The sequence below is a fragment of the Akebia trifoliata genome, chromosome 8 (assembly GCF_017979445.1).
Source record: "Akebia trifoliata isolate Shusen 1 chromosome 8, ASM1797944v1, whole genome shotgun sequence".
NCBI lineage: Eukaryota > Viridiplantae > Streptophyta > Magnoliopsida > Ranunculales > Lardizabalaceae > Akebia > Akebia trifoliata.
The window spans coordinates 41,678,804-41,703,538 of NC_141382.1; the positions used below are offsets into that span (position 1 = coordinate 41,678,804).

The 24,735-nt window shown below is 35.3% G+C and overlaps 2 protein-coding genes and 5 non-coding genes across 9 annotated transcripts; all 7 read right to left on the reverse strand.

The window, feature by feature from the left end:
• Positions 1-2,941: 2,941 nt before the first annotated feature.
• On the reverse strand, positions 2,942-9,125 carry LOC147396877 (uncharacterized). Its single transcript, XM_086452168.1, has 2 exons — positions 8,321-9,125; positions 2,942-3,287 (listed from the first exon to the last, which is right to left on the reverse strand). Exons 1-2 carry the CDS (start codon positions 8,993-8,995, stop codon positions 3,129-3,131), a joined length of 834 nt encoding a protein of 277 aa, XP_086308294.1. The 5' UTR covers positions 8,996-9,125; the 3' UTR covers positions 2,942-3,128.
• LOC147396878 (small nucleolar RNA U54) lies at positions 4,259-4,349 on the reverse strand. Its single transcript, XR_015181249.1, has one exon. It is a non-coding gene; the product is annotated as a small nucleolar RNA U54 (small nucleolar RNA).
• On the reverse strand, positions 5,295-5,389 carry LOC147396879 (small nucleolar RNA R64/Z200 family). Its single transcript, XR_015181263.1, has one exon. It is a non-coding gene; the product is annotated as a small nucleolar RNA R64/Z200 family (small nucleolar RNA).
• Positions 5,498-5,592, reverse strand: LOC147396880 (small nucleolar RNA R64/Z200 family). Its single transcript, XR_015181262.1, has one exon. It is a non-coding gene; the product is annotated as a small nucleolar RNA R64/Z200 family (small nucleolar RNA).
• Positions 7,253-7,344, reverse strand: LOC147396881 (small nucleolar RNA U54). Its single transcript, XR_015181250.1, has one exon. It is a non-coding gene; the product is annotated as a small nucleolar RNA U54 (small nucleolar RNA).
• Positions 7,734-7,810, reverse strand: LOC147396882 (small nucleolar RNA Z199). Its single transcript, XR_015181251.1, has one exon. It is a non-coding gene; the product is annotated as a small nucleolar RNA Z199 (small nucleolar RNA).
• Positions 9,126-10,988: 1,863 nt separating the features above from the next.
• LOC147396883 (uncharacterized) lies at positions 10,989-23,340 on the reverse strand. Of its 3 annotated transcripts, none has more exons than XM_086452170.1 (13): positions 23,126-23,340; positions 22,592-22,973; positions 20,925-21,114; positions 20,779-20,828; positions 20,391-20,483; positions 20,233-20,321; positions 18,824-18,902; positions 18,397-18,479; positions 16,398-16,476; positions 15,584-16,310; positions 12,751-12,837; positions 11,877-12,483; positions 10,989-11,646 (listed from the first exon to the last, which is right to left on the reverse strand). In XM_086452170.1, the coding sequence occupies exons 1-13, from the start codon at positions 23,155-23,157 to the stop codon at positions 11,505-11,507; spliced, it is 2,640 nt and encodes an 879-aa protein (XP_086308296.1). In that variant the 5' UTR covers positions 23,158-23,340; the 3' UTR covers positions 10,989-11,504. The 3 variants fall into 3 exon arrangements, with proteins under 3 accessions (XP_086308296.1, XP_086308295.1, XP_086308297.1); XM_086452169.1 differs by having other exon boundaries at positions 12,745-12,837; positions 23,126-23,339; XM_086452171.1 differs by lacking the exon at positions 12,751-12,837.
• Positions 23,341-24,735: the final 1,395 nt, after the last annotated feature.

Sequence of the window (24,735 nt, forward strand, 5' to 3'; positions counted from 1 at the left end):
GTTACTCACCCTTTCTTTCTCCATTTTTTAGTTTCAGATCCGAAGTTTGGCGAGGCAGATATAGAGCACGAGTGAGAATCATCTGGTGGGTCAGATAGACAGCCAGAGTTCGTCACTTGGTAGTATTGGGGTATTACCCCTAGTGGTGTCGATTTATCCGAGAGTTTATACATGTGTGTTCTGAGTGTTAGGATTTCTGTTAGAGTGAGAAAATCTCTGTATAATCCTGTATATAAATTTTCTTCTTCCGCACTCTGATTTATCGTACGATATTAGATGTATATAGGCTTCCGCTCGTTATTACATTATGTATGTAAATGCAGAATTGTATGTCGTTTATCAGGTGCAGGTTGAACGCCTTGGAATGCTAACATAAACAGAGGAAATCATGCCGAAATTTCAAGGTGCTACATAATACCTCGAGATCTGACATGGGGATTTGTGTTAGCGTTCGGCGGGGCGCCACAACATATATATATATGGGAACAGATCAAGGGACATATGCAAAAACAATGTAACATTAATAAATTTTCAAAATATGGGTTAGATGTTTGGGATTGAGTTTATTTTTTGTGAGAATGATTTCTATGATGGGAAGATCATCAGGGAAAAAAATCAATCCAATCTGAAACTTTTAACCCCATTAAAAGTGATTTAGAATGTGGACCGTCGATTTTTTGTCAATAATTTGTAAATCACTTTTGATGGATTTAGAAGTTTCAGATTGAACTGATTTTTTATGAGGATGATCTTCTCATCATAGTGATCATCTTTATATATATATATATATATATATATGGGAAATGTTCAGCAACAAACATTTTGACAAACATTTTAGCAAAACATTTTCAAAACATGGGTTAGAGGTTTTGGAATGGGCTGATTTTTTGTGAGGATGATCTCTACGGTGAGGAGATCATCATCACCAAAAATCAACTCATTCCAAAACTTCAACCCCATCAAAAATGGTTTACAAAAAATGGACGATCCACGATTTTTCAACTTGTAAACTGGGACTAGAAGTTTTGGAATGGGCTGATTTTTGGTGAGGATGGTCTCCTCACCGTAGAGATCATCCTCACCAAAAATCAGCCCATTCCAAAACCTCTAACCCATGTTTTGCCAAAATGTTTGTTGCTGAACATTTCCCATATATATATATATATATATAAGGAGCGGTTCATGGGCCATATGTAAAAATAATGATTTTTCAAAATATGGGTTAGAGGTTTTGGATTGAGTTGATTTTTTGCGAGGATGGTCACTATGATGAGAAGATCATCATCACAAAAAATCAGCTCAATCTGAAACTTCAAAATCCATCAAAAGTGATTTACAAATTATTGACAAAAAATCAACGGTCCACATTTTAAATCACTTTTAATGGGGTTAGAAATTTCAAATTTGACTGATTTTTTTTTCAGATGATCTTCTCATCATAGAGATCATCCTCACAAAAAAATCAGCTCAATCCGAAACTTCTAACCCATATTTGAAAAAAAAAATTTAATTCAATCCGAAACTTCTAACCCATATTTTGAAAATTTATTAAATGTTTGTTGCTGAACATTTCCCATTTTTTATATAGTAATACAACGGTGGAATCCACTCTTTACCCAAAGTCTAGAACGGGCACCAAAAGCACTACTAAGCCATAATTCTGACGGGTTGAAAATTATGAACCCGACCCTACCTTTGTCCCTAACCCCTACTTTTTCAAGGTAGGGGACGGCCTTGATTGACACCCCTACTTTTTTAGATGGGTAAAAGCTGCATTTTAGCAATCAATCGAGGTTTTCCACATATGAGCCCTCGTGGTGGAGCTTTAACAACAATACAAAAATGAATCTCTTATAGCGTATAGCAGTGAAGAAAGGATGGCAGCAGAAAAGGAAGAAAATAAATATCTCTACTTCAAAGAAGTACTAGTCAGAACACAGATACCAGGATGGCCATAGACTAGAGCAAGAACAAGTGATCACTACAACAGAGAATAGTTGATGCAACCACCCAGAAATATTAAAGATTTGTCCAAGGCTCATCTCTGGAAAACACGGCTCACATTTTCATTCTGGAATTGAGGCTTCAAAAAGGTCTCTTAGATTCAAAGCTGTGTAGCTAAATCATCCAGATCTTATTAATGTAGTTTATAAGGCCTGGAAGTTGGGGATCCAATTCAATTGGAAAGAAATCAAACGCTTGATAAGATATTGGATTAAACATGTGTATAGAAATGTTCACCATTTACTTTCTGATTTACCGAAAGAAATGGCCAAATATGCAAACCCAATCAAAGCCAAAAAAATAAAAAATAAAAATGTTAGTGCTCAATAGCAAGACGGTTATCGTACTACATATAGATCATCTACTCCTGACAGCTAGAAATGACCCCAACAAGTCTAATGTGTTTAGTAGCAAACTCTAGCCTATCAAGCAGAGGCCGAAAAGGTGTAGCACAACAGTAGCAATCTTAGACCCCCCTTCCCCAACAAGTCTGTAATGTGTTTAGTAGCGAACTCTAGCCTATCAAGCAGAGGACAAAAAGCTGTAGCACAACAGTCGGTTGGTCCAACTTCTGTTTCATTTTGCTGCTAAAATGAATGGAGAAACAGGGTTCCAAATGCTTGGCAACACTTGGTAGAGCTTCTCTTCATTGTTTCATGCCTAACCCGGTAAATGAATAAATAGTTGGTATTTTTGGAAATGTGAAACAAAAGGCCAACATCACAATGGGAAAAACATAAAAAATCTAAGAAAGAGGGACACCGAAGTCCAATGACACCTGAAAAAACTAATTAAATGGAAACTGTCAACTACATCTTTATTACCCGTTTTAGTCAAGGAGATTTCTACGCAATCTATCATCTCAAGTATTAAGATATGTTGCATTTGTAATAGTAACTAAACAGATAAAATCATGAAACTTCAACACTTATAAAGGTAAATGAAAAAGCCTACACAAGAAAACATGTTCATTTAACTTGATAAAATCTGAAGCTGATTCCTCAATCTTGAACAAAACATTGTCAAAGATTCACACCAAGTAATTCATAAAAAGAAATGGGAAATTAAACAAATCCTGGCTCTCTCCACTAAAGCTTTGGATACCTAAGTAGATCTGTTTGTCATTAAGCATCCAGCTTCTCGCCATCCTCAAGAATGATTGCCTTGGTAGGCTTTGCCAACAGATCTGTGTATTCCTGGAATGGGGATTTTGTGAAGCGAGTCTCCCTCCAGAAGTCAGGTGTCAAAAACCCATACGTTTTCAGTAAGCAATCAAAGGTTGCCTGCATACATACATGCACAGTTAAATATAACACCATCATTTTTCTACACACTCCAACCTCCATATAAACCGCCCCATAAAGTTGAAACAACACCTTAAGAAAACATATTTAACACCAAAGCAGCATAAGAATCATGATTCTACTATGTTATTCTCATCCATAAACCAAAAATGGGATAACAACTCATTTATATATAATTATTAACTAATGAAAGGTAATAACAATGGTATTATAGCTCCTAAACAAAAGACTTGAAAAAAATAACCCAGTTTTAACCTCCCAACTACTGTGAGAAATATGAAAACCAACAAGGAGCAAGTCAGATGAAATCCATTAAGCAATGGATAGAGAAGGGATCAAAAGGAGAGCCATATCGTACAGCTGTTTTTATGCAACAAAGCAGTTTTAAGGACCATATTGCATTTGCAGCACTTTGTAAGGCCTATAGGCAATTTCATATGCTTGAGGATTACATTTCGCCCAAGAACTCAAAAAGCATCAAATACGCCTTGGGAATTTTAATACATAGGAAACATCAATATAATTCATTCCAAATTTCACAAAATATTTTTTTCTGAAGGGCTATAGTTCATATTTTACATAAACATAAAAAAGAATGTGCCGAAATAAGATATGGATCACAAAATTTTATTGCCAATATATAAATAGTATAGCTAGGAACAAAATATCTGAATAAATTAAGATTTGTTTGAAGTGCCTACGATTGTCCAGTGGATAGTGTACTTTAGACATGACAAACACCTCATAAATGAGGTGTCCTTGTTGACAATATAAAAATAGTAGCGGGGAACAAAATACCTTAATAGATTAAGATATGTTTTAAGTGCCGGCGATTGTCTAGTATATGTAGATATAGTGTGGTTTACACACGACAAACACCTCAGAAATGAGGTGTCATTGTTGCATATAGACAGAAGAAAAAACATAAAAATTTCAAAATGACTAGTAGTGGCTCTCATAAATTTCCAGTTTTCATCCAAATGATGATATACCTATCAGAATAGCGTATATTGCCAGAATTAGGCATGTAATCATAGAGCCACTAACATAAAAAAGAAGATCCTACAGAGTACAGAGGCAATTCCTTGTGACTTTTTAAATATGCCATGAATTAGAACTTCACAGAAAAAACAAGGAACAAGTGGAATGACTGCAAAAAGAACAAGTAATGGTACCGACCAAGGGACGATATAAAGCCATACAAACCACTTGTTCGATGAACCTTCCAGTGTTAGACCTCTTGTTAAGACTCCGATCTTAAGAAGATTTTGCTTGTACAGATACTAAGATAGGGAACATCCCAAGATAGGAAACGATGGTGAGAAAACATATCCAATAAACCCACCCAGATCTAGGGATTTTGTTCCTATGGAAGTGACAGAAAGAGTGTATATCACGAGATTAGGAATTTGTAGGACCTGACGGAGATAGCATGTGAGTAACTGTTTATCAATCACGATTGATTCAGAAACAGAGACCAAAAGATTCCATTGTTTCCCCCATATATCCACAATTTCCCATTGTGAAAGAAAATCAAAAGATAAAACAGTATGTAAAAAAAATTAAAAATCAAAGAAAAAGTTATAAGAATAAAAAACACAAATCCTGAGATTGACAAATCATATATTGTTGAAGTTTAATCTCACATTATGATTATCCTTGTCGCATAATGAAATCAAAATAAATAGAAGATACATAAAAGAGGGGAAAAAGTACAAGAAAGAATCATCAGAGATGGAACAATGAAAATCATGCAACTGAGTTTCATATTGTTGAAATTGTTTCTCATCATATGATTCTACTTGTTGCAGAATGAAATATAACTACCACACTAAAAAAGATGGGACAAAAATGATATCAGAAAGAGAACGACTATGGTGGAGATGGGGCTACTAGTGGTGGTGATATTGTGAAAGCATGGAAGACAGGACCAAAAAATAGCTAATGTTTGAACCAAAGAAACAAACACAACATAAGTCCTCTTCATCTCTGCTCAGAAAAATGAATTTTCTTCTCATGGATTTTTGAACAAATCTCTGAAGTCTGACATGTGAAAATTTCATAATTCATCACCACAGGAAAAAAAAAATATGCAGAAGAAGCTTTAATAGCTATGCATAAATAAACAAATCCATCATAAGCAAATGTTTAATTAATAAAAATTTTAACGACCAAAACCAAAAAAGTAAACTCTGCTCAGAAAAATGAATTATCTTCTCATGGATTTGTGGAAAATCTCTGAAGTCTGACATGTGAATAATTTCATAATTCATCACCACAGGGATATATATATACATATAAGATCGGGTTCAAAAGAATAAATTCTAGACATAGCTTTCTGCCCTACATGGGCTAAAAGTTTTGGAATGGGCTGATTTTTTTGTGAGGATGACCTCAATGGTGAGTAGAATATCCTCACAAAAAATCAGCCCATCCTGAAATTTCTAGCCCCAGTTTACAAGTTAAAGAATCATGGACCATCAATTTTTACTGTTCGGAAGGCAAGGCCTCTTGGTGCCTGAGGTCATGTCTGAGTGAAGCAAAGCACAATAAAATTATAAGAATGAAAAAAAAAAAAAATTAATAATGAAATATATAATTATAATATGTATAAATATGAGTTTTATAAACAAGTTCAAGTATTTCAGTTCAAGAAGAAAAACACTCAACAATAGTACAAAAAAATTAGAGATGAATAAGGAAATGGGAAGAAAAAGTAGTAGAAGCAGGCCAACAACAACTAAGGTTTCAAATATCGTATTGGAGGAATGTTTCTATTAAAGAAAAGGACAATATTGTATTGGTCGATACATCCAATACATTCTTGAAACAATCAATGTTTCTTATCAGTCTTGGCCGTTGCCAATACGTATCAACTGATATAGTCCGATGATTTGAACCATGGCTAGGGCTATCAATGGGCAGGTTTGGAACGACCATTGTTGAGCCCTAACCCAGGGCACTAGAGAGACAAACTCTACCTTAGACCATCCCTATAATCTTATTGTGCCTAAGATGACTAAGCTCGAGCGAATAAAAATGACAAAATATAAAATTCAATATTCTTAATGGTAAACATATTTTTTTGTATGTAAAAATGTGAATCAAATCTGAAATTTGTGCTTATTTAAACAAAATACATCTATTTTAATTACTTTTTAGTGAGGCATGAGCCTAGTAAGCCTTGTGCCTTAACTGAGGCACAGTCAGGGCATACGCATTGGTGCCCCTCAATTACACTGTCTTGCCTCACATTAAGGTGCCTTCAGTGCGCCCTGCCTTAAGGCGTGCGTATGGCGCTCGCCTTGACAACAGAGATCACCACAGGGAAAAATATACATACGTGTATATATATAAACTAGTAGAAGTTGTTGATTTAACAGCCACACTTAACCAAACAAAAGAACAAACTATTATTACCCAATGTTCAAATAACATAAGAAATTACAAAGAATCATCTTTCTTAAGAATAATGATTTTCTTCATCAACTTTAGGGAAAATCTAACATCTGGCACATGAAATTTTCATAATTCCACAGAAGCATGTATGAGAGATGTCGAGACGCATCTGATGTCACACACCATTACAAAGTGCCAAATAAACCACTCCCACAAACTCTTTTTGTCAACGTTACCCATATCACTAAAATGCACTCTATGTTTCAAAATATATATTTTTCCTGAAGGACTTATTCATATTCGAGTATATAAAGCATAAAAAAGAATGTAACTAAATAAGGTAATATACATCACAAAATTATATTGCCAATATATAATAGAATCTGGAACCAAAACATTGAACAAATTAAGATTTGTTCAATTGCCAACATTTGTCCGACAGCTGGACATGGAGTAGTTTTGATGTGACAAATAATTCATAAATGGGTAGTAATTGTTACATATAAACAGAGAACAAACAATAGATAGACTTCAAAATGAGTAGTGGCTCTCATTCATCTAGAGTTTTTCATCCCAGTGATGATGTACATATCAGAATAGCGTATATTGCCAGAATTAGGCACGTAATCATAGAGCCACTAACGTAAAGATGACCCAATAGAGTAACTTCATTTTGACTTCTCAAACATACAAAACATTAGACCTTTACAGAATAAGCACCAATGTAATAGAGGGTATAGAAGGAAAAGAGGGAGCAAAAAGGTGAAATGGCTTCAAAAAGAACAAGCAACGGTGCTAACAATGGATGGTAGCTTGGTTCAAAATATTCAACTTATCGGGAATGTAACGTCATTTGTACGTATCAAAATGTATTGATCCAAACAGTATCAGTTTCTCTTGACCGAGATATAGACCAAAAAGTTTCTTTCATTCCCCGGTGCATCACAGCTTTTTTGGAGAAAGAAAAATCAAAGAAGGAAGAAAATAGTATAAAAAAATTAAAATTAAAAAAGAACAAGAACATGAGATCATCAGAGACTTAAATACAATGAATCATGAAACTGAGTAATCATATTGTTGCAGTTGTTTCTCATCATATGATCGTTCTTGCTGTAAAATGAAATAACTACACCAAAAAAGTTGGAACACAATTGATGTCGGAAAGAGAATGAAAACCACAATTTCATGGAAAATAGTTGCACTAAACTACTAATCTTACTCCTCAAATTTAAACATTGGAAATAATAAATCTACCAAACATTTACATAAAAAAAATGTTAATAACCTAAGCTACATAAAGAAGATCCAGGAAATTAAATAGGATACTAAGATCAGTGGAAAAAATACGATTTTTTGTGCAAACTATGACAAATTTTCATCAAATTTAGTTTTACTAAACTACTCAATAAATGCTAATCGAAACCCTCACATCCATTCAACAAATCTACCAACCATTTGTCCAAAAAAAAAGAATTGCAATAGCCTAAGATACGTGAAGAAGATAACCATCAAATATAATACTCAATTGTAATAACCTAAGCTACATGAAGAAGATCCATGAAATAAAATAATATACCGAGATTAATTGGAAAAAATGAGATTTTTTTGCAAACCTTGACAAAATTTCCGAGTGTTTTGGTCGACCCACGAGAAGAAGTGAAGACATCTTCAATCCCAGCGAATTGCAAGACTTTCTTAGGAACCCTAGCAGCCACGATACCAGCACCACGAGGAGCAGGAACCATCCGTACAGTTACAGACCCACATTTACCTGTAACCTTACACGGCACAGTGTGAGGTTTCCCAATCTTATTACCCCAATAACCTCTCCTCACAGGAATCACAGAAAGCTTAGCAAGAATTATAGATCCACGGATCGCAGTCGCCACTTCTTTGCTACACTTCACACCTAAACCAACATGACCGTTACCATCACCAACGACAACAAAGGCCTTGAACCGGGTTCTTTGTCCGGCTCGGGTTTGTTTCTGAACCGGCATGATCTTCATGACTTCGTCCTTGAGTTGAGGACCGAGGAGGGTGTCGATGATTTGGTGCTCTTTGACAGGGAGAGAGTGGAGATAGATCTGTTCCAAGCTCTTGATTCTTCCTTCTTTGACGAGACGTCCGAGCTTCGTTACTGGAACCCACTTCTCTTCTTCTTCGCGACGGCCTCCACCTCGTCTGCCACCACGTCTGTCTCCTCGGCCACGATCACCACGACCTCCTCGGCCAAATCCTCTGCCGAAGCCTCCTCGATCTCCACGTTCTCCTCCTCTCTCCGCCATGGTTGAGGTCTCTGGTTACGGTGGCTTGGCTGGGACTGTGAGAGAGTAGAGAAAGAAACGATAAATACACTTTGGTGTTAGGGTTAGGGTTTTATATGTTTGCTGGGAAACCCTAGCGTTTCATGATTTGAGTCTCATAGATTTGGAGGAGTTGTCTATAAGACACCAATCCCTCGTATTATTTGAAGTTCTATTGGCACTCCATCTTGTACTTATTACACTCCAACTAAATTTTAAAAATAAAAAATTACTAGGTGTGAGTTTTTCCATTTTAGAGCTGCTGTTGCCACAGCAACTGTGTGAAATTCTTTGGTGATTTACATAAGAGTTGGTGTGACACTAGCAAAAGTTGGTGAGGAAATAACAATTCTTATTTTTCTAAGGGATTAAGGTGATCGTCAAACCGCATTAAAAAAAAAAAAAAAGAGTCATAATGACCTCAACCCAGAAATGGGGGAGACCTTGATGTGGTGGCACGCATGTCCATAGATGCATTTTACTCGTATCTCAGAGAAATGCACTACAAGCATACGTGCACCATCACGTCAAAATGTCCCCATGTGTGGTCACATAAAATAAAAAAAAAATCAAACTCTTACAAAGGAGTGCCTTCGCATCCTCCATGATAATACAATCTCACTGGGGTACACCATACATGGTAGACTCACATACAGATTGATAGCATTAAAGCTAAAAGAAAAATCAGCTGCTTTATTAGCCTTCTCATAAATAAATCTAAAATCCACCCCCTCAATCAGTTATTGTATTAGCTTCTCTCACTTTAGAAAAAATATTAGGTTTGGATATTTTCTTCTCTTTGATCGAGAGAGATTGAAAAGCAGAGCACGAGATCAACACTAAGAGGTTGGAGTAAATGATCGTCATTAATGTGAACTTGTTCCTTTTTATGATTATTGTCTATGGTGGTAATACGTGGGTTTTTTTTTTTTTTTTGTTAATCTTCACTAATGCTGAGGTGACATAGGATATTTACTGCGATTCTCACAATTCTGACGTGGATGTGCACATAATCATAAAGGTGTTTCGTCGCGATACGGAAAAAAAAAAACATCATGTCAAAATTGTGAGAATCATAGTAAAGCCCGTGTCACCCCAGCACAACTCTTTTCTTTTTTAAGTATTATGAAGAAAATTTTGATGAGCAAATATTAATTCTAATTTTAAATGGGGTGAGTTAATTTTTAGTTCGTAAGTAATGAAAAAAAAAAGTTAAATGATTTGATTATAATAAATAAAAGTTGGAGCACCAAAAGAATTTCTCTTATATTGATCTCATTCCATCTTGTTTATATGGGCAGGGGCGGAGCTAATAAGGAGATAGTGGGGGCAATTGTCCTCACAGAATTTTGAGATACCCTTATATTTTCAATTTAAGTACATGTCCCATTTGCCCCTACCCCCTCACCTCCCTGTTCAATTTTTTCTTTTTGTAAATGGCATTGCCTCTTGATTGGGCCTAAAAGGCCTCCTCTCATAGATTAATTGAAAATAATTTAAATATTCTTTTTTTCAACTTTCAATCCAAAACCTCTAAATTTCTCCCCAAAATCATTCGTCTTCAAGTTCTTCACCTGTACAGTTAATTATAGTATGCCCCCACTAAAAAAACAAATTCCTGGCTCTGCCTGCGTATGGGATACTATATATTTTATGAATATATGTCCAATAATTCATTTAAAAATTTAGTGAAATAATAATATAAGAAATAGGGACTTGAAATATTGCAAATTGTCTTGAAAGAGAGGATTGCCTTCAAGAATGTGCATTCATGGTTAATATATATCTCCACGTGCTTTCCAAAGGAAAAAAGTTTATCCATGAAAGAACCTCACGGCCATGGTGATGCTGAATTGGCAACAAAACCACCTCATCTCTAGCAATATACGACTTGTGCCCACCAAACTGCATCAAAATTTTCACATCTTATCACCACCCCCACCCCTGTATTTAAAACTTCCAATGGAGGAATGACTTCTAAAAAATTCAAATTTTCACATTTCAACCAACAAACAAACAAAATTCTAAATTCTAATGAGGTTGTTGAGTACATTCTGAACCTGCTTCACAGACCCTTCAGAGCAGTCAGTTTTTGATACCGACTTTGGGGAAGTTCATCTCGCCACATTATACAATGTATGACAATCAAGCTTCGAAAGTCCAAAGACCCTTTCAAGGGGGGGTAAAGAAATCAACAAAGAGTGCCTAATTTAGAAATGAAAAAGAAAATAATATCCAAAAAAATACTGACAAAGACGATCCTCGTGTGAGGATATAAGATTTTCCCTTTTGATTGTACAACTGAACGACAGCTCCAACCAGCCACAGCACTTAAGTGAGAATGATGGCAGCAATCACCGCTCCCCAAAATACAAAGTTACAGCACGAAGTGAGATCCTACTTGGTGGGGCTTCCAGGTCCATAGAACTATGTCAGCAACTGAGATATAAATTCTCAAGATAATAAATAATCCACAGAAATTGACCCAATCTCATGGTTTTGACCGCTTTTGTTTCTGTGAAACAAATCGAACTCCATGCTTCTCGAGGTCCAAGGTCCGGTCTCTGCCATCATCTAGATGAACAGCTAGCATCGATGTGCCTTCAGTCACATTAGTAACCACTCCCTTGTGCCTACAAGGAAAGGAATAAGTATTTATCCAGCACTGTATCTGTATCTGTATTTTTAATTTTATTTTTTCTGAAATTTGGAAAACTATCCGTAATCTGAAGTTCATGGTTTCATACAATCCACGAGTGGTATTCAAGTTTTTTCTTCATGAATTTCAGAAGCTAAAAGCATTTGAAAATTTAATGTTGCAAAATGGGGAAAAAAACATTAATTATGAAAAAAACAAACTCACCAGGAACTATCAGATAGCTGATGAACTTCAACTCTCTTTCCAATTGCGTCCTTACCCAACTTCTTCAATATCCAGTTGGCCTCCATGACCTCATTAATTGGATTGTCCTGATGCTCTTGCGAGTCATTATCATCTTCCCTAACTTGGGTTTTCTCCAATAAAGGTGACGGTCTTTTTCTTTTTGACCTCTGGCCTTTGATGGAACTCTTCTCTTCCTCGCTATGAGGAACCCACGAATTCCGGTTGTCAATATAAGGATTCTTGAATTTTAGCTTCAACAGTGGTTTGGGATCTTTGGGCAACGAATCCAGACCAGAGTTGGTGCATGCATTATTTTCATGTCTTTCACTTCGAATATTAGGTGTGCTTTTTGAATGCCTCCTCAGAGGAACCTCATCATGTCCTAACCCAAGAGATTCGGTTTCAGGCTCTATCACAGTTGTCTTCCCCACAGCAGTAGATTCGTATCCCTCTCTTATACTTTCAAATCCAGTTTGAGGGTTTGAATCAGAAATATCCGACCTCATTTTTCCCAACTTTATCAAGCTACCTTCCTGGCCTCTATACTTCGAGCTTTTCATCTGATTTGCATTATCTAGTTTCTCCCCTGCAAATACAAAAGCAATCAATATTTGGCTAAAAAAAATCAAAATAAAAATAAAAAATTTGAAATAATGCCTTCCATTTTTGAATGCTTAGCAATGATAAAGCGAAAACAAATAACCATTTATTCACCCACTCCACGAAAAAATTCAGACAAAAATATAATATAGTAACTCAGCACACTAGTAAAAAACGAAATCTTAAGCTGACTCGACTCCTGCAGAGATATGTCAACTATAAACTATCATCTTAAACTAAGCAATACCTTTACCATCAAAATGTCTGCCTATTCCATCATTTCTCTCAACCATGGGTTTCTTATCATTGGCCTTTTGCTGGCTTGTACCTTCACTGCCTCCTGTTCATAAAATGCTACCAAATAAGTTCAGAGGAACACGAAAAATTTTCAATAAGGAGCGGTACAAGTAGATGAATACAAAAGGGAACTTCTATTTTAAAAGTTCACACTTTTTTTCTTTTTTTCTTTTTTTCCTTTTGATGACGGGTTTGTCCGGACCCATAGGCCCGACCAGCAAGGGCGAGGCAACTGGCCTCTTAGAGCATCATATCTTGCCCAAATCCCCTGGGTACAATCAATACCCCACAAACCACATATACCAAGTAAGCCAGGAAAAATCCCTGTGGGTGGCCGATGAGGGGGCTTGAACTCAAAACCTCTCCCTTTTTAATAGTTCATACTTGTTGGCCACTTAGATTTTCTTTTTCTTGTTCTTTTCAATTTTATTTTTTATTATTTTATTATTTTTATTTTTTTGTGGGTGGGTGGGGGGTGGGTTCATGAGTTGTCTTTCCTATTTTTGTTTGGTCACTACAAAATGTTAGAGGAGGAACAAATAGACAAGTAGAAAGTGAAAGTAATTGAAATGCCCAGAATAGAAGGATGGAGTTGACATTAAAGGATGCAACAAGGTTGCATTTTGTTTTTATAGGATAAACAAGGAATTAAATATCGATTTTGATGTCTACTTAAATCATCTTGGGAATGGAAATATTTTGATCAGTGTGGAAATCAATACAATTTTCAAGGAAATGATGGAAATATTATGAAAGATAGAAATGTTGAGGAGTTTTCATTGAAAGTGTAGGAAATGATCAAACAAACATAAAACACACCAATGAGTCATCAAACTATAATAAACAATCATATGAATTATGAAAATGAAGATCAATAGTGTAACTACATGTTGGCATAAGTATCTAAGAATCTGACACATAAACAACTATATGCTTTATGGAAATGGGAATAATGTCACGTAAACTACAAATAGTTTAATATAAATTACTTTCTTAAATGAACATATTATTATGTACTACTTATTTTTAAATATCTATGAATAATTGCAAATAGATCTAATTAATTAGATCATGGATGATTGTCTGTGCGTACGAATATAAATATTTCAATCGAAGTTTCCTATTCGTCGAAATATTACACTTTTAGAACTACAATATGATTATTTCGATCAAAATTCACCGAAATATTTCGTGAAATGAATAGTAACTTCCATCGAAATATATACAGAAAGAAATTGTCGGCTAAATTTCATGTCAGACCTTGTGGTAGTGGAAATATGTCAAATTTAATACTACGAGTATAAAGGTGAAGGTGGGAATTTTGATCCCTGGTATGTGATCACTCACAAAATTTACCAGCTTAATAAGTTGGCACCTTCTCTTTTTCTTTGTTTTTTGCTTGGTGGTGTTAGTGGTTAGCAGTTAGCATTTAGTATAAGAAGGGATGTTTGAAATAAGACCTTGAGAACAACCTCCACAAGGTCTTACCACTTAGCTAAGTGGTCCTTCTTAAGTTGGCACCTTCTATATCAAATGCAATTACATATAGTAGGAATGTAAGATTACAGAAAAAATAATGTTGAAATGACCTCAGGCTGGAACCTTATATCACACTTCTTGACGTGAAAGTGCATAGGAACCATAGATGCTTTTCATTGAGATACAAGTAAAAAAGTATCTATGGTTCCTATCCACTCACGTCAAGAAGTGCGATATGAGGTTCCAGCTTGAGGTCACTCAAGCATGACTCTTATAGAAAAGAGCGATAAGGTTGAAAGACCGCCTTGACTACTGATCAAAAAAACAAAAGACCACCTTGAGGGTTTGACAACTATTGACATCTTATTTGTTATGTTATGCATGTTTTTTTTTAATTGTTGAAGATTGATGATTGGATATATAAGGTATTTTTCTCAAAATGTCATCCATTAAGGTGAATCATTAAACAAGAACCAACAAAATTATATTCTTTCTTTTCTTTTCTTTTTTAACTTTTTATTTCACTGGTTCATTTATGATATCAAATTTGTTGCATCTTTTATGGAACTTTTAGAGAATTAAAAAAAAAAAAAATTAAGGCCCTACGAAGGCAAAAACTGTCCCATAAATGCACTGCACATTTCAAAATGTTTGGATCTTTTTCAACAACTGTATTATTTATTTATAAATAATAACTACATTAAATTTTGTTATATATTTATGGAACTTTTAGAGAATTAAAAGAAAATATAAGGATAACAAATCATCTCACAAAGGAAAACTGCTCGTAAAAGCACTGCGCTGTTTGTAAGTGTTGGGATTATCCGTGAATGAAAAATTTTAAAAGTACCGATCAGAAAAAAAAAAAAAACAAATTTAAAAGCTGTCTAGCCTAAAGCAATTTAAGTAGAGCAAATCTGTACATAGGGAAATCCCTTTCTTTATTGTTACTTGTATCCACAATATTTACCAAACACACACACACACAAAGGAAAACTGTGAGTAGTTTTGTCATATAGGGAGGTCTCATCAGCCAAAAGCAATTTTATGGAACTTTTAGACAATTTATAAGAAAAATAAGGATCACAGATAGTCTCACATAGGAAAACTGCTCATAAATGTACTGCACTATTTGTAAGTATTTGGATTATCCATGAAGAAAATAATTTAAACAAGATCTTTAGCCAAAAGCAATTTATATAGACCAAGTCTGTATATAGGGAAGTCTCTTCTGCATTGTCTTTTTGTCATCCACGATGTCTACCAAAAATATATTACTCATTAGTTTGCTTGCAAAAAAGATCACATACCATTAGAAGCCGTTAAATCTTGCTCTCTATGACAGCTTGAAGTTTCCGACCTTGGAGAATTAGTCACATTTCTGTTTCTTCCACCTAGATGAATAACTAGCTTTGTTCCCTTCACAGTCTCCTGCTTGCTAGCCTGTTTTACAATGCCTTCCCCATGGTCTGCACCATGTAATTTACTACTCTTAAAGTGGATAACTCTGGGGGCCTTATCTTCCTTCCTCACTGCAACCTCATCAATGAAGTTGTGCTTCACAATTCCAGCTTGATTGATAGAGCATTTCTCCTTGGTGTCGCCACTCCTGACAATTGGAGATGAAAGTATCTCTTGCCCTACATTTCTATATGACTGCATACCATCATTCTTTTCATCACTTAAGCTAAACTCAAATGATTGTCTATCATTCAGCCTATCGAAACTTTGATGAACTTCAGTTTTACCCGTTGATGACAACTTATATCCTTTTTTCTTTCCATACTTTTTGCTTCCAGACTTCTTCCCATATTCCTTAGTGTTCTTTGTTACTTTATGAATCGATCCTTTGACAGAAAATTTTAAGGAACGTCCATGCTCATGTTTTAGTATAATGGGGCTGTATTCTTCATCATCCGAAAATTTGTCTTCTTGAGAGGGCAATCCAGCAGCAATCCTCAAGCTTGCAATTTGATCTCGATCAGCTCTGTCTCTCCTTCTCCAAAGCTCCTGAACAGCATCATCAGGATCCTTGACCTAGCCATTTTGTTTAAAAAAATCTTTCATATTAGCAAGTATGCAAATAACTTCCCCACCCAAAATTATCACATACATTATACATACCTGGTAACACTCTCCACGACACGCAGCACATTTGTAATGTAGATTTCTATCAGCTTGAAACTGCATATACTTTTCATCGCTGCACAGTATAAATGTATATATAATGAAATCATAGTCATAACCAAGGATTACCTGCTAAATTACAGAAAATAAAAACTTTCTTAAATAAAGCACATATTAGAATGCCATACATATTCCAGAAGAAAATTTAGAAAAGGAAAGATCTCTAAGCAAAGAGATTGCAATTGAAAATTCTAACCCATAACCAGATAGCAAAGTTCATAGATACAGAAAAATTCTGAGGAAGTTGGCTGTCTTAAGTCCACATTGATGTGCTTTACTTAAAGGAGAAGGTAATAGAAGAAATTGGCACTTGTCTTCATTGGGATGAAAGATGGGTGAACCAAAGACAAGTAGATGGTGTCCAAAAGAAGCCAGAGCATTGAATCTCTAGGTATCAACGAAGAAAATTTCACATAGGAAATACACACAAGTAATACTGTCCAAAAGAACTTGCAGCTATTTTATAAAGAAACATAGATGGTGCAAATTGCGAAGGTCTACCTCTATGTGACACTGTGGATGCTACGTGGACTTGATGTGAGTGATGACAAGCATAATGAGTGAAGTGAAGTATACTCAACACAGGGGGTAAAGAGTATGTTTGGAGGCTAAAGAGATCTAAAAAGAACACTAAACATTTTGACATCATGCCCATGGAACCACTTCCATCTTAATTTATTAGACTATTTCCTCTACAATCTTCTGCAGCTGTTGGACTATTGCTTTTTCTATCAGGAAGCTCTTTCAAAGTTGGTAAAATAGGGCTCTTTCTGCTAGACGAAAGATCCTTTGGGTATGTTACCTTTTGCAGTGTGTTGGATCCTTTGGAAATGCAGAATAAGCAATTTGTTTTTGTGGCTCATATATATAGGTCAGTCTTCCAAGCTCCAATCTTTCAGATTATAGTGTGTGTGTGTGTGTGTGTTATGACTTATTTCCATAACACCTCATGTTGTCAGCCTCAATATTTGGGATAAGGCATAAATGATGATTTGTATCAGGTTAGAGCTGAAAATAAAATTTATGAAAACAATAAATTTGTTTGAGACAGCAAGCCATCATATATCTAACATGGTAAATTCTTACAAAATGGAGTGTCCTAGATGCATAGACTAGTAATAATTAAATTGATTTAAATAGAGGATATTAAATAGTATAGATACCATAAAATGCAAACCTACATTTAAATGAGATGCTTAGAAACAGTTTTTCAAAACCCAGAGCAGTCCGACGGGCTAGAGTGGAAAAAATTTAGAACCAAACCTGGCCAGTCTGATTTAGGCCCCTCACCCTGCATATAGATATGGAACATGGGAAAACCATTGAATTGCCAATTCAATTACAGGCCCATGCTGTCATAACAAACCAGTCTGATCCATGTAATGGCAAAGGTAGGTTGATTTATGGTAATCCATTCCCACCTCCATCAAAGATCTCATAAGTAGAACTCAGATATGGTATATGTAGCTGGAGGAATCCATATTTTGATGGATAAGCCACAAGCATCCGGTCAACATTCATTTTCTATACTTTTTTTGGCAACAGGATTTTTCTACATCAGTTGTTAGTGGGACTCTGTGATTTCAAAATTTTGACCATCTCCATCAAGTTCTAAAACAAAATTTACAGTATCTGTACCAGAGTTTTGGTGTTTCCTATAGTTTTTGGATAAGACCAAATTTGCGGCCAAAACCGAATTTCAAACATCGTGTTGAGCAGCTTATAAGAAAGAGAGAATATTAGAGCTGTTAAATGGTGTCGGCTGCTGTCTGCTGTTTCCTCTATTTGAGATTGTATCATTTCACATTAAAACCATAAATTCAGAACACCTAGAACTGAACATAAACACAATGAAGAATGATAAAATAATGATAAATGAGAATGGAACAAAAATAATCATCTGTGGTTGAGGTTAAGAACTAGAGTAGGAAAAAACCTGATGCCATCACACAGGCAGTGCACCCATCGCTGGCAAACATCGCAGCAAACCATGGGTGTTGATTCAGAATCTCTATAAACCTACAAATGTTGGAAAATAATCAAGTCAAATTCTTCAATGGAGTCAAAAAAGATTTAAAATTCTCCCAAGATTTACAGGCATAACTCCAAAGAGGCACCTTGTGTGTGTGTGTGTGTGTGCGAGAGAGAGAGAGAGAGGAAGGCAAAGGAATATTCTTCAATAAAACCTTCCAACACTACTAAAAATTCCAAAGCCAAATGCAGTGTGCCAGTCTAAAGATGGAGCATCAAACTGAAAATTGAAATATCTTATCTCGATCTACACCACTAAGTTCATATATAAAAAATGTGACATGAAATAATAAAACCCAGAGATTCATGATCCTATATGAAAAATATGGTACCTTCAAACAAACAGGGCAGTAATTCCCCTTCACAAATAACCTCCCACAAGCATCACAACAGGTGTATCCTAGAAACCATCTGCAAGTTTTAAGAGTAGACTCTAATTCACCATCATGTTATAAAAAAAAGGTAGAGTTCCAACAGGAGAAATAAGGCTGATAAACAGATAGACAACAATGTGGATATTAGTAAATCATACAATGAAATAAAATACAACATTAAAAAATTCGATCTATAAGATATTGAGGTTCAGGCATTCCATGCATTAAGCCAGTAGCTAACACATAAAACTAACAGTATTGCAACTTCATTCACTCTTGTGTAATGATCTATCATGCAATTTCATGAGATTGTAATGGCTTTTGCTTCGGGTGGGGTCCCTTAAACCCAGCTTATCAATAAAATAAAATAAAAAATCAGTATTGCTTTTACAGATGGTTGGTTGAATAAATAATGATGTGTACAGACTTGTGGATCATGGTATACAACCGTCGGCCTTGGAAAAGGCCATGGCCACACTAAAGGCCCATATTAAGTCCATCCCCTAAGATAGGCTCCACATCACATCAGTCCATCTAATGGTATTTAGTCAAATTGGTATAGCTCAAAGAACTAATGATGTGTACAGACTTGTGGATCATGATTTACAACCGTAGCCTTGGAAAAGTCCATGGCCACACTAAAGGTCCATACGGTGGCCCATATTAAGTCCAGCCCCTAGGATAGGTTCCACATCACATCAGTCCATCAAAGGATTTTTAGTCGAACTGGTATAGCTCAATAGAAGTTAAGGACCAGAGAATTCTTTCTATCAAATTTAAACCCTTATGATGCCAACTAAGGAAGAGCTTTGAAATAGAGAGTGGGAAGCACCAAGTAACTTTGAATACAACCAAGTAATAGGACAAATTTTCTCATTTATGTCAAATGTGAAATTGGACTAAACATGACCAACTGCACCACATGATCATCACATACCAAAACCTAATGCAAAATAAGACCTATATAGTTGTCCCATAACCCAACCCTACTTGCTGTCATGTTAAAAAAATTACTACACCACCCCTAATGCATAAAAAAATAAAACAAAAATAATAGTTAGAATCTCCTAACTAATACAGCTGCCCACTATTATTTTATTGTTTGCAAAGCCTAAACTACCCGTGTAGATCTTTCATCAAGCAAAGAAGCTCCCAAGTAGCACCCACTTCATTATCATCCCACCAAATCAAGGCTTGGGCTGGATTGTTCAAACTCTTAGTATGCCTCTTGTAAACTTCAAAGGGTCATGATTTATCCCTATTATACAGGGAGGTAAAACTAGCAATACTATCAACACACTCAATTATCATGGTTCAATCACCCTGATGAACAAGGTGACAACTCATTTTATACTCAAAGCCAATACCTTGTACTGAGACCATTTCCTGGAACAGTGGACCCACAGCTATGACATCTCGTATGTTTAGGGCATAGAAACAGTCCACTGGTAACATTCTGCAATTAAAAAAAAAATGTTAGTAAGATTACAACAGTGGATGTCCAGGAAATGAAGGGACAACCCACCTTGTGAGGAGGATGCTGACAGTAGCAATGGTAAGCCCCATCACACCTTTTACAGAACATGAATTTCGTTGGATCTCCAGTTCTCCGGCATATCTAGGAAAACAGAATGCATTAGACATAGCAATACATGCCTAATATCCCAGGGCAACAGTAATCTACAGAAAATAGAGAAGCAATATAATATATCGCGATCGAACCAAGTCTGCTGCCAAAAAAGAACCATATTCATGTTCCTCTGAACTACTTTGTCAAGCAAAAAAGGAGGAAAAAAAATCATAAATAAGTACCCAAAAAGATCCACAAAAAAAGCTGGAGAGATGATGAAGACAAGTTCCCCGATGTAAACCTTGAACAAAATCAAGAAATAACTACCCACAGCAACAATTACCTCACAAGTTCTGCAAGAGGGACAAACCCATGAACTCAAATGAAATAGATCTGCAAAATAATTCCATAAGAACAGGTTATTGGAGCAAAAGTAACTAGAATCGTATGGTCCAGTCAATAAAGATTTTGGATAGTAGTTGAAGGGACCTCTATGTTGACCCCAACTTTTCAGGCAGCTCTTATGATATTTCTTGTCGCAAATTTTGCAGGCAAGCATCTTGATCGCTCTTGCACTTCCCACATTTTCACCATCAAAGCATATCCGACACATTACTTTAACAGTGGAAGAACCCTGATCTTCTCCAACAAGGTCCTGTACTGTTTCTCCAGAGATATCCTGAATGTTGCCCCAAAAATATATATATGCCAAATCAAATAAAAAGCGGATCAAATCAATATCTTAATAAAAAATTTAGAGTGTCGCGGATATAAACATTCCCCATTAAGAAAATAATGAGTTACACTAGTGATAAGCTTGTATTGCAGAAACAGAGACATACAAATGACAACAAATTGGATGGAAAATCAGTAATCTTTCAATGTCGAGGGAAAGAAAATGAACTAAATAGCCATCTACTATAGTACCCTTATTTTATTTTGTTTTCAATTTTATAAATTTGCAATAATCCATCGATCAAATAACCAACTATGATAATTTTTCCAATAAATAATCCACCAATCATTAATGCTTATCTGGGTAAACCAAATAAAAATTGCTTCTTTCTATAACTATTCTACCCATAAACCGATATCACCTGCAAAAAATAAGGAATTAAAACAAAACAAAAGAGAGAGAATAAGAGGGAGAGAATCCAAAATATCCGGGAGAAAAAAAAAAAAAAAAAGAGTACTCATATGATCTAAGAACTTCTAAACAATAGGAAAAAACTCAGAAATCCAAAATTCACAGAAAAAACAAAACAAAACACAATGAAATATAGGAAAATCCTCACCTCCAGACTTCCTCTTTCGAACCTCAAAAATACATACGCACCAAATAAAATAAAAAATGGATCAAGTCAAGATCTTGATCAAAATTTTAGAGTGTCACAGAAATAAACATCCCAAATGAAGAAAATAACAAGTTACTATAGCTGCAAGCTCATATAGCAGAAACACAGACATAAAAATGACAACAGATTGGATGGAAAATTAGTAATCTTTTTTTTTTTTTTTTTTGATCGATAAAATCAGTAATCTTTCAATGTCAAGGGGAAAGAAAATGAACTAAATAGCCATCTACTATACCCCTACATTATTTTATTTTCAAGTTCAAGTTTATAAATTTGCCACATTTCGTTGATTAAATAACAAATTATGACAAGTATTCCAATAAATATTCACACCATTAATGTTTATCTGGGAAAAAAACCAAATAAAATACTTCTTTCTATAACAATTCGAACTAAAAACAGATATCACAAACAAAAAAGGGGGAAAAACAAAAGAGAGATAAGAGGGAGAGATTCCAAAATCCCAAGGGAAAAAACAAATTCAAATACCCATATGATCTCAGAATTTAAAACAATAGTACCAAAGCTCACAAAATTAACAATTATGACTGCTATTCCAAAATTCCAATAAATAATCCACCCATCATTAATGCTTATCTGAGTAAACTAAATAAAAATTGCTTCTTTCTATAACTATTCTACCCATAAACTGATATCACCTACAAAATAAAGGAATTTAAAATAAAAAATAAAAAAAATCGAAATGCCCATATGATTTAAGGAATTCAAAATCCAAAATTCACATAAAATCCAAGGAAAAAAGATTGACCAAAACACAAGGAAATATAGGAAAACCCTCACCTCCAGACTTCCCCTTTCGAACCTTCGAGCATAATCTTCGGCCGCCAACAGAGCCTCGACCGCCTTCTTCTGCATCGCAGCACGCTTCGACTGAACCGATAAAAGCTCCTCCCCATCCCCATCGCCTCCATTACCATCTCCTCCTCCTCCGCCTCCTCCACCTCCACCCCCAAATCCATCTACCACTGTAGGTTGCGGTGGCGGAGGTGGTACAACAATCCGAGGGACCAAAACCTGCACAGTTTTCTTTTCTTTAGCCCTAATTGACCATGGATCGCTCAAGAACTCTTCAACCCTAGAAACCTCCTCCAAGAAATCTTTCCTCCCTTTCTCGCTCTGTAGCTTCTGAGGGAAACCGAGCTTGCAGAAGCAGATTCGACGACTGCAACCGAATACAAACAAATTAAACCGCCATTATGATCAGAGAAAGGAAGTTAGAGAAAGAGATGGAGAAATCTCAGCTAAAGTTGGCGGAGGTTTCGATAAATTTAGAGGAGGTTTTAGTGAGAGACTGTGTGAGTGTGAGAAACCAACCTTGTAATTGGACAAGCAACGTGAAAGGCCATCAATCAGATTTGATTTTTGGGTAATTTTTTGCGGGGCTTTTCCTTCATGTAATCTCAAATCTTTTTAAATTAATAAAATAAAAAAATAAAAACCAAAATAAGAGAAAGTGGTTCTGATGGTAAGCGAAAGAGGGGTGAGATTGAGCTTTGAGGGGTTGGGTTGAAAGATACGATGTCGAAGTAGGGTTCTTTTTGGGTGGTTTAGATGTTAGATTATATACTGTTTTTTATGAGTATTTTAGATATCAACCCTATGTGTTTTTTAATTGATGACATATCCCTTGACCTTAATCTTTTAAAAAAGACTGATAAGAAAATTATCTAAATGCCTGTACATTTATAAAACTTGTTAACCTCAGTCTATCTTCTTCATTCTCTTGTTAAAATCCTTTGATTTTTCTATGAAATTCTATCTTACTTTTTTACAATCGAAGGAGAATTTTGAGGTTGTTGTTGGTGAGGTTATAACTAATAGTTTGGATTTATGAGTTCTTGGTTGAAGGTAAGGGTATTTATGTTGTTTTATTTCTTTTCCCATTAAAGACTGCAAATTAAGGGGTGTATTATTAGTTTGAAAACTACAGGTGTATTTCGAATATTTACCAAATCGGACCCATTCTAACATACCTTTAACCTTTGTCTTCTAAAAGAGACTAATGGTAAATAACATAAATGCCCTCATCTTCTACCACTAACCAAAAACCTTTTGTTTTCTTTAAAAATTAAAGAGGCCTTAAACTCTTGAGCCCCTAAAATATATTTTGTGTTACTTAATCAACCATGTATCATCATTTTGCGAAAAAAAAACAAATCTTGTCTTCAGAGGTTTTAGTGCATGCTTATAATTAGATTTTTTTTTTCTTCGTTCATTTTGATTTTTGGTTTTTTTTTTCTCAAGTTTTTGTACATGTAGATACCATAATGCGGCTTTCCTATTTGATTTTATTGGATTTGTCGATTTTATATTTTTCCTTTTTGGATAGGGGACGCTCCCCCCCCCCCCCCCCGCCCCCGCCCCCGCCCCCTTTTTTTTTTTTGAGCTTCTTGCATTTATAGAGTTGATTCGACATGGCTACAAAATTCGACGGGCATAGAATTTTGAGCCTCATCTTTTATTCTTTTTTATCTGCAACAATTTAAAGATTTAAAATATGCTATAGTAAGGACATAAAATGGGTCAGATTATATTCGAAATTTAAGTGATCTGAATTTGTATTTAGTGAGTTTGGGCCCTTGGAGTACTCCCAAATAATAATTTGAGTTGTGATAATATGATGTCCCCCTCTGACACGCGCCCCCATCACAGAACCGTATATCATTTGCCTCAGGATACATGATAGAAAGATTTATGTTTATGCATATCCCAAGGTAAGTAATCTATGATTATGCGGTGGGCGTGTACTAGAGTGAGGCGTTAGAAAATCATTACACTTTATATTTTTTTCTACTAGTTTAATATAAGATGAAGTCCTATAAAACAAAAAAAGAAGAGTAACAATAGAATAGGATAGTATAGAAATTAGAAAGAAATGTAGAAAAAAAAAAGTTGAACAATCTAGAATTTACCGACCCAAATCA

What these genes read in the sequence shown, in the direction of transcription:
- LOC147396877 (XM_086452168.1), bottom strand. Translation starts at nt 8,995, where the DNA reads ATGGCGGAGAGAGGAGGAGAACGTGGAGATCGAGGAGGCTTCGGCAGA. An exon ending in CACTCGGAAATTTTGTCAAG is followed by an intron (nt 3,288 to 8,320) that starts GTTTGCAAAAAA and finishes GTATGTATGCAG; the next exon opens with GCAACCTTTGATTGCTTACT.
- LOC147396883 (XM_086452169.1), bottom strand. Translation starts at nt 23,157, where the DNA reads ATGGCCTTTCACGTTGCTTGTCCAATTACAAG. An exon ending in GTCAGCATCCTCCTCACAAG is followed by an intron (nt 20,322 to 20,390) that starts GTGGGTTGTCCC and finishes TTTTAATTGCAG; the next exon opens with AATGTTACCAGTGGACTGTT. An exon ending in CAGCTATCTGATAGTTCCTG is followed by an intron (nt 11,647 to 11,876) that starts GTGAGTTTGTTT and finishes CTTTCCTTGTAG; the next exon opens with GCACAAGGGAGTGGTTACTA.